Here is an 11,706-nt window from a genome sequence, read left to right as displayed (position 1 = left end):
ATAGAGAAAGCAGCGCTGAAACGATCTCGTTGCGCAATGCAATGAATCTACCGGACGTTAAGTTTTTGTTCGTCTTAGGTTCAGATCCGATATGAACTTAAGGTGGTACGTTCGGCTAATCCGTCTTGAAGACGGGTTAGCGGGGCGAGAAGTAGAAGTTTAATTAAGCCAGATTACAGGAACCGAAATGAATAAAGTTTCATCAAAGAGGATCACGAAAGATCTCGCTCCGAGAAAGATTCGGTTAAAATAAGATCGAACGTCTCGACGACAATAAATAAATAAAACATTAGCTCTTAGATATAAACGCGCGCATGCGCGCGAATATGTATGTCACCGCGTGTTTTCGAATCTAAAATCTAAAACAATCATGCTCTTTAAAATAAAATTAAGCTTATTGATGTTGTGCCAATATAATAAATAAAATTCAGAAACTTTTGTACATATAAATAAATATTGCGCAGAAAATAAATAAAATATTTTGCCTCTTTTCCAATTAAATGTACGTTTGTTTGAAGCCGGTTTAATTACATGGTACGAGTATCGATGATCTCCCTTTTTGTTTTTGCATGCAATTTTGTAAATACATTCAATTTTCAAATGTAAAATACAAAATTTACGTGTAACATCGATAAACGCGAACATACGTTTCGGTATGTTAAAAAACATCGTCCAATTTTTTGAATCGGCTCACATATAGTCGCGCACGCACGAACAGCATTTTTTTCGCGTTAAATCGATAACACACCGAACAAACGCCGAGAGAGAGCCCTTGGTTGATCACGTAGCGTGTCAGATACTACCAATTGCATCGTTAATTCACAGATATACGCTCGGCGAATACGTGCCGCAATTTCCTGAGCGAGGCTGCGGGCAACGACTTTGTTCAATTTGCAGATTTTCTTATCACTTAGCAAAAGCCCCCGATCGAACGCCAGACAATATCATCCGGTATTATCGGCCTAATTCATCTTCAAAGCAATCGAACACTGCGTGATGTTGATCGAAAATTGTCGTTATGACCAATAATTGAGTCCAGATACGAGCATGCATCGAAATTGGAACACGGAAACTGCACGTATTACTCGCGAACATGAGCGATATTCGCTGATGATGGGAGCTGCAAATACAATCATCCGAAATTAGAGGCACAAAATTTATGAGATTATTGCTCGACGTCGATGACTTTTTTCACGCTAATAATTTCGAAAATTATCGCAATATTAAACAAAAAAGATCTCATCGAATTTCTGACATTTTATTATTTCTTTATTAAATATAATTTTTTTTCTAAAAAGGATCAAATTTTTTGAGAAATAATGAAAATCGTAAAGTAAGATTTTCAAGATTAACGATAAATGAAACTAGTCGATTGATATCATATCCAATGCGAACTATTGTATTGTTTCCGGTATGCGGATACACAACGGAAACATTGATGAGCACTTTGTTGATCATGGATATAGTTGCCACGCGATACAAGCTGCATCACTGATTCGCGGCTAACACTCACAATCAGTCAATTGCGGTTTACTACGCCACTTCTGCAATTTCATTGACGGTTAAACATTGCGCGTTGCTACGACAATTAATCGTTTAATATACGCTACGTAATTTAATATTGCGCAAGCAATAAGTGTCGCGTCGAAAAAAATTATCGATATTCTCGTTAGAGTGACTTTTGGCAGGAATAAAAACATAAATCAGCAAACGATGTGCTACATTCGATTGTCCATTAACGAGATTGGCGTGCATTGCTGTATCGCATCGCAGATTGCACTTTACTCCGCTGTATTGCATCCAATGGTAATGTTACAACGAGATCCTCGTCAAACCGTTTGTCGATCACATCAATTTCGAGAAGTTTTAGATTAATATTGCAGCCTCGCGCTGTTTCGAATCAAGGCTAGTTATTGCCAATTAATTATATCGTCCATAGTGTATATGTATAATATTTTTAGAGATTTTTGTCAGATAATTGATCTTTGTTTCCTCTATTTGTTAATTAATCCACAAATATTATGATTATATATAACGTAACTGTCAGAACGAGGTGTTTAAGAAATAAAATTAGCGTTATAATAGAAATTGAGAAAAAGTAACGCATAAAATGCAATAAAAAAAGAATTAGAAAGAAACATTATTATAATCATGTAGAATCCAAGAGAGATTCTATTTAAAGATAATCACATACATTTACAAAGGCCAGAGTTTCTGAATTCATGTCCGTTGTACATTTGCAATTCTTTCTTTTACACGTAAACAGGGTTTTGTTTCAGTCTACTATTTTCATGTAAAAAAAATATATGAGGGATGAAATCTCGCAGGTAGAAAATATAATACTATACCCTTGCTCCGTAGAGAGAAAGTCCAATTTACATTTGTTTACAACAACAAATGATTGATACATCTCATCACATATCATAATATTCAAATTTTTCTTTCCTCTCTCGTGTCGCCTCTCTTGTAAACAAGCGTAACTTCGCAAACTTTATTCTGCGAATGTATCTTGTTTATTTGGCAGATAACCAGAATACTTTTTTCCTATCTTTCAGTTAATAAAAAATCCTCGATTGAGAGTTTTAGCGTAACATATTCTCAATGATGATTTCAAAATATTCGACAGCAATTAAATTTTTCAACAGATTTGATGAGTGATGTCAAATTTAATTAGTAAAAAAATTACATATTTGATATGACTTCAAATATGTAACAATATATATAACATGATTATAATTACGAGTACATCACACAATGCTCTATAAAGACATATAATATGAGAAAATAACAAAAGATAAATGTTATGAAAGAGATGACGAGCTAATTAAAAGACAGAGACAATAATTGCATTTCTCAATACCATAAATAATAATCGGATTGCAAGAAATATAGGTAAATTTAATAATTTTTTCATCAGAAACGAATGGACTTATGTAATATGAGAAAAATCGAACATTTTAATTAAACGTTGAATTGTAACGAATTGAAATTTTTCACAGCAAAAAGAACTTTTGCTTTAAATTCATTTGCTTATAAGAATAAAATCTATTATTGCACAATAAATCATGATAATTTATCATGTTCTCGTTAAGTTCGTTAAACTGTTTGAAGATTATAATTTCTCGGATTTTATTTTCGCAATATTATCTACAAGATATAAATGTAACAGCGAATTTCACAAATTGTTGCAAAAACATTACAATTGAAATACATATAATAAATAATTTATCGATAATTATTTTCCGATTATTTTCCGATATTTATAGATTTTTTATTAAGTTAATCAGCTAAATAATAATCAAGTTGTAGCAGTTCTATAAATCTATTTATATTATTCTTTTATTTTATTTTATTCTATATATATTTATATAGGAATTAATTTTTTAAAGCATTGCAATCAAAAATAATAAATGTTAAAAAATAATCATAAAACAAAAATTTTCCTCGTAAAATACCTCTTATTTATCCGAAGAATGAAAAATTATTGCATTTCTGTTTTAAAAGAAGACCATGATAATGGATATTGAAGCCGTAGTAGAATTTTAACGAAGCTATCAAAAACGTTATTGTATTTTTAATATTCTGCAAAGCTCTTAGCATTGTTATATTTCAGTTATTACTCTTGAAATGACGTCGACAATGAAATTCAGGATTTCGATATTACGAAGAATGAGTCTCCGTGCATGAAGTTGCTTGGCGTGTATGTACTTTAGTTTGTCCGTTATGATGATAACGCAGTTATGACAAACAAGAATCGTAAACATATATATACGCGTTCCTATTGGAGAATAAACTGTGTCGCGGCGAGCAGAAGAGAAACTGTTATAAAACAATTTTCCTGTAAGTGATTAGCATCTAGATGCAAAACTATTGTGTAACCGATTTAATGGAAAATGGTACAGTCTCGTTTCTGGCATTATGTACTTTCTAATCAATAGCGTTATTTAGATAGAAGCTGTCATTAATGATAGAAATTGTTTATTGTTTAATCAACTTATATTTTAATCAATTAATGTTAACTCTAGTTATTATAAGCTTTTTTCATTCATGCATACTTGTTCATTATACATATGTATATTTATCATATACATATACATATATAGGTATATATATATGTACATAAAATTTATAATATATCTCGCGATGTGCATACATATATGGATACAAATTTCTTGAAAAATTACATTTTACTTTATTGAGCTTCCAAGAAATACCTAATTAACCGAGAAGCGCTGTCAATACTCGTCGATGAAACGATGTCTTGGCGACGTTATAGTAGATGACTAAAGTTTCTAGTGGATATCTCCAGGTTCACGTGACAAGAATTGAGTGCGAGCTACAGAATGGGTAATCCGATCGAACATCGACCGTGTTTGCATGATTGTAGATGCCACATAAATATATCCGCTCGATATGCATCGCATTCAAATGCACCGCCGCACTCGCAAGAGATTCTCAGCTACATGATCGGATCAATTTGTAAGTTTCGAAGGGACGTTTCGTGCTTTGCATTGCGGACCACAGATTTGTGGCAAAGTAGACGTGTAACTAATCGAGGTCAATTTTGAGAAGAATAGAGTGAACTGAAGTACATTATTAAAATATCTCAAGTGTAAACTACAATTGTGAGAAACTTTTAAAATGTTATTAAATTCAATTAATCAAATTTTAAAAAGCAAATGTATGTGCGCTTTTAAAATATAAAATTTTAGATTTAAATTTTAATAATCGATATTTCTAATTGAGAAAGAGAGAGAGAGAGAGACCTGCTACAGTTTAAAATTACTGTAAAGTTTGGGAACTCTCATGCATTCTCGTTCAATAAATAATCCATCACTGAAGGCCACTTGGGGGTGGACAAGAATACATAAAGATATTTCAGGACACATGGTCCAACAATTTCTATCTTCTGAATATACCCCCATTCCCTCCCCAAAGAAACCCGGTCCTTTCTGCAACGTCGACGGCAGATAAAATCCGTACGATTAATAGATGTCCACCGTCTTTTTGCTCCGCGTACGGGTTATCATTCCTGCGAATTGTTCTGCCCGGGCTCGATGGTTCGAATTCTGGCACGCCAACAGATCCTCGGTGATATATAAGTTATTCGTGATCGTTCGTGGCTCGGAATGCCCCACGATGGCGCCCCCGTTTTCGACGCTGCGCGAATAGCGGGAATAATAACCGACAATGACCGTATCGAAGAAACCCGGTAGAGCTTCGCGCGAAAAAAAATGAATGCGCAAAGAGCAGAGGGCGAGAGAGAGGATTTTTATATTTCAAGATAGAATAAAAGAGTAGTTCTCTTGGAGATTTTACGACTGTGTCGATGTATTCGCCGGTGTGAATATAAATTGGGGTAATTGAGGCGTGAATGTCGGGTATGACGAAGCATTACCGACATTCGCTGTGCGCGTTTGTCTGTGAAATTGTGGATGCTCTATATTTGCAAAGTAAAGTAACTCACCCCGCGACATGACTTTAAGGTAAAATGAGACGCAAATGTGTTACGACGTGTGATAATAGAAAGTACTTGTATTTAAAATATTACTTATTCACAATGTTTAAATATCGCAAACGCGATAACATGTAAAACCAAGAACTTGTAAAGAGAAGGGAGAATATTGTGAAAAAGAGAAAATTCTGTGAAATAATGACTAAAATTATAATTTAATGCGATATACAATATCATTTATAAATAATATAGTTAATCTTCAAACAAAACATATGCAAACTAATATGTTTTTTTCATGTAATCCTTTGTAAATAATAAATTTTTATAAATTGCTATGTGAACAAAACACATTGCATTTTCTCTAAATTTTATAGAACCTCTGTAAATTTCCACCTAAATTTAATATTTTACTCTGCAAATATATAGTATAATGCGTACACGGGCAAACACGGTAATTTAACACATACTATTCATAAAAACGAATAGTAATAATATTTATGTTGTAATAAAGTGTTCTACTTCCCTCATTCGTTTTTGTGATTATATGCTTTTATTAATGCGAGAGATAATTTAGAGTCGTTCCACCGAGAATTAATATATGTATAACGTCGACAATTTTCTTAAGCTATGCTTTAACGTGTGTTTAATCCTAAAAAAACTGAAAAGCACAAAAAGATCCAAAATATGATAAGCAAATAAAAGTATAGACAAATTAACAGATGTTGTTAGAACATATAAAATAAGATTTTACTATAATTAATGATGCAACTTTAAGTTCATAATTGGGAGCAATTAACAACTTAATTATTATCATTGCATTTTTTTATAATAGTTATTTTTAAAAAATGTCAATTAGTTATTCCTAGTTCAATTGATTTCGATTTTGCATTGAGTTAATATTTATCATTATTATAAGCAGAAATAAGAGACATACACAAACACTCGTGCGTAGAATCCATAAACACATATGTATATTTTATTGTTCAAATAAATTCACGTGGCAGGTGCACGAACTCTTAAAGCAAAACGAAGGAACGTAAAAGCACGTTGAAGAATATGAAAAGAGTGACGAAAAAGAAGAAAAGCCGAGTCCTGTAACATACTCAAATGAGTATCAGCATTAAAAGAGAAAAAACGATTTAACTGCATAAAATGTAGCTCCAGCAAAACTTAAGCAAACGCTAACGGCGAAAAGTAATATCAAGAAAATAATGGAAACGTCGCTATGTGAATGTGTTTCACGATGTCACCGAAATGATGGGATTTCTCAAACCTATTGCGCTATTTTATGATTTAAATGTAATTATCTGCGAAGAGAACGAAAAAAAGCTTGAAGTTGCAATAGAAGATGCAGAACAGACGACTCTTTTTAAGAATAAATATACGAGTCAAAAAACCACTTAATCGTTAGAATTATTAAATATTCATACTGAAGCATCCGTTGTGCTTTTCTACACATACGCATTATACTCGACGGCTTTGCGATGAAATATGGCACTTTTCGTATTGAAAGGTTCGATCGATACGAACGAAAAAAAGTGTCAACCTATTCACGCAGACCGTGTATAAACCCGTACTTAAAATCTATAACTTATCTGCTCGTGCATCGAAAAAAATATTTGTACAGAAATGTAATACTTTATATGCCGCCCTTCATGACATTTTTCCTTTGCTCTGCGCAAATTGTTGTCAATGCGTGCTTGCATCGAACGTGTCTGCTTTACATAGCATATAAATTGAAATATTTTTGACACATTAAATATAAATTAAATGGGTATGAACAATAAATATAAACAATTTCTCACTCACCGATCCGTGCAATAGCTGAATTGTAGTACACAGCACACATTGATCTGAAAACAAAATATTCAAATTATAATAGATACATATGTGTCGAATATCTATAAACAATGCAGTTTAGAAAAATGTTTTTATATTGCAATATAAATATAAATATAAATATACAAATACAAATATGTAAGTCAGAATATTTAAATAGCAAATTTTCGCTTTATTAATATTTTTTCACAGAAATCAGCTGATTAAAGATTAAAGCGTTAATTTGCTAATTAATTTTTAAAATAATAATATGTTAAAAAATTAAAATAGTAATATGTTGTAAATATGTTATAATATCTTATTCTCAATTAATATTTTTTGACAGAAATCAGCTGATAACCGTCAAAAATATTAATTGTGTTTAAAGTATTATAACATATTATTAAAACATTCTTTTTTAACAAATTCGAAGAATGGCGTGCGCTTGTATTACTCTAGTGTAACACAAAATAAACGATATTCGTGATGGCATCCAATCACTTGACACACATCACAAAAATAAAATTTCATTTTTAATTCAAATCTATTTAATTTTATAATTAATGTTAAAAAAATTATTATAATATTTATAATTATTTATAAATATTATATTTTCGATATAATATTATCAGTAATCGACATTAATTAGCAATGTATATTTCATCTAATTATTAATATATGAAATAGAATATCTATATGAACCTGGCATCCCATTTTTAGTAATTTAAATTTTCAATATTAGCAATAATAATATTTTGCTTGTACTTGTTTATAGTAATAATAATGTCGTTTGTGTAGTCAAACCCATAAAAAAATAACTATTCAATTTTGAGATAAAAAAAATCGCTGATACATAATATTTTGATTAAAATATTATTAATAAAATCATTCATAATTGTTTTGTAATAATTTTCCTCTTGCATAAACCACCATATAAAAATTGTGATATATTCGCAATTAATAAAGAAAGGTACAACTACAAACAAAAAAAAAATTTCTACAAACAATTATAAATAACTAAGAATATAACGGCTCTCTATATATCAAATATAAATTAGAAATTATATTTATTATAAATTATAAATAACTTCAAAAAATCTAACCAACGATGTTAAGATGAATGTGAACCCTTATGCACTTGATGCATGTACTATAAAGTACTTACAATAAACTTGATATATCTCTCGTTCTTCGTCAACTAGTTGGCTATTTACTTTCAGCTAAAGAGGCTCTGAGTAAAGGTCGAAACTATTACTTTACTTTGTGGATTGGCCCTCTACGGAAAGCGAGAGATATATTAGGAGAAGTATATTGTAAGCACTTCATAGTACGTGCACACCAAGCCTAATATAGGCTTTGTTCTGAGCTAAGAGATAACAAAAACTATTTTTTTTATATTATTTATTTTAATTCTAAAAAAATCTTTGCAGAAGTAGATTGAACATCTTTACAATTGATAAAAAAAAGTTGCGTTTTTTACATTAACTGCAAATATATTATATATAACTGCAAATATATTATATATAACTGCAAATATATAATTCTGAAACGGCATAACTACAAACAAATAGAAAATCGTTACAAACAATTAAAAATATTTCTAAATCAAGATTTATCAGCAACTGTGGTTTTTATCTTAAAGTCAAGTAACAGTTATTTTTGCAAAATTGTATTTTTTATGGCTTTAACTATAAATAAAATTATTATTGCTACAAACAACTAAAAATAAAATACTATGAGTTTCTATATTGTTTATCAAAAATAAAGTGCTAAGGTAATTAGGTGATTATTTTTAATCTGAAATTTAACATTCTTATTTAAATCTTATCTAGCGATATATTCAATGTTATAATAATAGAAGTGGATTAATAGTGATTCACTGGTTTTATGGAACAAAAGAAGATTATAATAAAATATGTGAAGTCATGCGAATATACGATTAATAAATAAATCATTGAATTGACGTTTCTACATATTTCATGTGACGCACTCTCTTCTGTGTGTGCATATCAAGTTAAATTAATACCCGAATACTATCACAATAATTGAAATGTCAATGAATACGAATAAAATTCACCGTATTAAATTCGTCGAAACCGTTCGAATTTACAAAACAATCCGATATCTCAGAATGTTTATAACCAATATCTTTTATCATGAAAATTTCTGCAAATCAAATTTTTGTTCTAAAATATATTAATCGTCCTTTAACTTGTATGTACTCGAAAAATGCTGTTAAAATATAAAGATAATGCGTTAAAAGTATTATTTTGCACAATAAAAAATTATCGCATTGTTTCGCAAAATGTCAATCGAAAAAGCGAATGACCGCGCACTTCGAGCAATTGTGCTATTAAAAAAAAAATTGTCGAACACTCCAAATGATTACAATAGAAAGAGCATCGCAATGCAGAGGGCGGAAAATGCGGGACAGAGGTGTCATTTCCGGCGGCGCTGCAACTCGCTTCCCGCCGGAAACTTCCGGTCACAACGCTGGATTCGAAAACGTTCTGCAGCAACTTCTGTTCTCGCTTTATTGTTATTACACACGAGTGCACTCCCAACGAGGCATGCTACACAGAAATCTAAGTGTGTGTGTGTGTGTGTGTATACACACGTATATTTGGCCATGAGAAAAGGCATAGTTTCTTCTCACTCCCTTAAGGAAAATACAGCGCGTGAGAAGCCTCAAGCATATTTCAGCATATAAGTTTGTACGATTCGTCACATGGTTCGTTGCACGCGCAACATTGTTATATATGTAGTTATACATATATACATACATATGTACATATATATGTATATAACGATTATAATTTATAATTCCAGCTACGCTGTATAAATATCCACAGAAAACTAAAGTACAATCCAGAAGCAACAACTTGCTGAATAAAAGTCAAATTCTGCAAATCGACTATCCACTTTAAATGCATTGTATGCTGCACAAAAAAATCCCCATTTTATAAATAGAAAATTTTATCTATTAAATTTATTTTCTTCCTTTTTTTGCCACAAATGTTTCTTTACAATATAATGGTTTGGACAAAGATCATCACTTAAAAAAGACGCAATAAACTTTTATTGGCTGCAACTCTCAATTAGCACTTAAAGTTCAAGAGAAGCCACGATCACGTTTCCCTTCATTCCGTAATGAATTTTCGAGCGTAAAAGTGCAAATGAATGTTCTCGAAGTTCCTCGTTCGTAACAATACGCTGTAATTTCGGCATGTTTGTCGTATCGCTACTGGAAATTACTCGACCGCCTTTGTTGCGGTTCTCTTTGCGACTCAAGCTTTCTCCTCTGGAAATATCTCGCGTCAGAAAATTGAGAAAGTAAGAGATCAGAAAAGGAGATGAAGGAAACAGCGGCCAATGCACTCGCTCGCCATCGTAAAATGACTTTGCGCTAATAATGAAGCTTTATCGCGGAACTGATAGTGCCCTTTGAAATATCGGATCTCGCTGACAAAACTATAGAATCCACGAGTAAACGGCACCGAGTAAACACAATAGTATGACTTGAAACGCGAAACAAAACAAGATGCAAACAACAACTGAATGCGATTATAGTTTATTTCGATCTATAAGACAAAGTAATTAAAGTTAATTTTTTTTATAAATAAAAACTGCATCTTGTAAACAATCCAACATCGAAATTATCATATTTCATTTTCATTACCTTGAAGTATATAAATTGAGAGGACAAAAAACATTGGATTTTATTAAATCCTCAATTTTACACATAAGAGGATTATAATAAATAATAATATAATTCATAAAACAATTTTCTGCTAATATGATGATTAAATCGAAAGTATTTAATATTCAAGACAACAAATTTGTAACGATTATTGCGACGGTTTAACAATTACATGTTGCTGTGTACACAAGTAAGATTAATGTTAACACAGTGTCTACGTTCGCCAGAAATTGCCTCGATATTGTTGCTTACAGAGCTCGCTATTGACGATACAGTAGTAGTTCTACGACCTGGCCGGCACGAAGAGACACGAGATATTAATATCTCTTCCTTGACCCTCTCTTAACTCTATCCCTTTCCACATATTATAGCTCAGCGTTGTGTAATCGGTCCAATTAATCTCCGTCTATTAGTAAAAAAAAGTAGTAGCAAAAGACGCGTTATAAAAATTCCGACAAACATTATATTTCATTATCAGAGTTAAATTAATTTTACTGTAGTAATTATATGTACCTAGTAAAATTTTATTCGAATTTTTATCTCGTCGCAAAATTAATTCATAATTATATTTAACGAAGAAATATCTCTGTTCAGTTCTATTTCCGTATGTCGCACAATAATTTTCCTTTCATATAGAGATTTATTCTGCAGATAACTGCGCTTTATAATCTCTCATACAGAATTATGTTTAAAATAATATGAACGAGTAAACATTTTCTCTCCCTCTCGCGCG

General features: G+C 31.3%; 2 protein-coding genes across 11 annotated transcripts in view; one reads left to right on the top strand and one right to left on the bottom strand.

Moving 5' to 3' along the window:
- The window catches only part of Neto (Neuropilin and tolloid-like), a 116,697-nt gene that overhangs the window by 5,865 nt on the left and 99,126 nt on the right, over positions 1 to 11,706 (top strand). The gene's annotated exons all lie outside the window — the stretch shown is intronic.
- The window catches only part of LOC145944121 (uncharacterized), a 399,257-nt gene that overhangs the window by 361,592 nt on the left and 25,959 nt on the right, over positions 1 to 11,706 (bottom strand). For all 4 annotated transcript variants that reach the window (XM_083052242.1, XM_083052238.1, XM_083052240.1 and 1 more), the window contains one exon: positions 7,265 to 7,308. In XM_083052242.1, the coding sequence (XP_082908368.1) occupies positions 7,265 to 7,308 (44 nt within the window). The remainder of the gene's footprint in view (positions 1 to 7,264; positions 7,309 to 11,706) is intronic.

The sequence above is a fragment of the Prenolepis imparis genome, unplaced genomic scaffold, assembly GCF_030444845.1.
Source record: "Prenolepis imparis isolate NDT839.2.m4 unplaced genomic scaffold, iyPreImpa1.0 SCAF_12, whole genome shotgun sequence".
NCBI lineage: Eukaryota > Metazoa > Arthropoda > Insecta > Hymenoptera > Formicidae > Prenolepis > Prenolepis imparis.
This window is presented reverse-complemented; position numbering and strand designations above follow the sequence as displayed.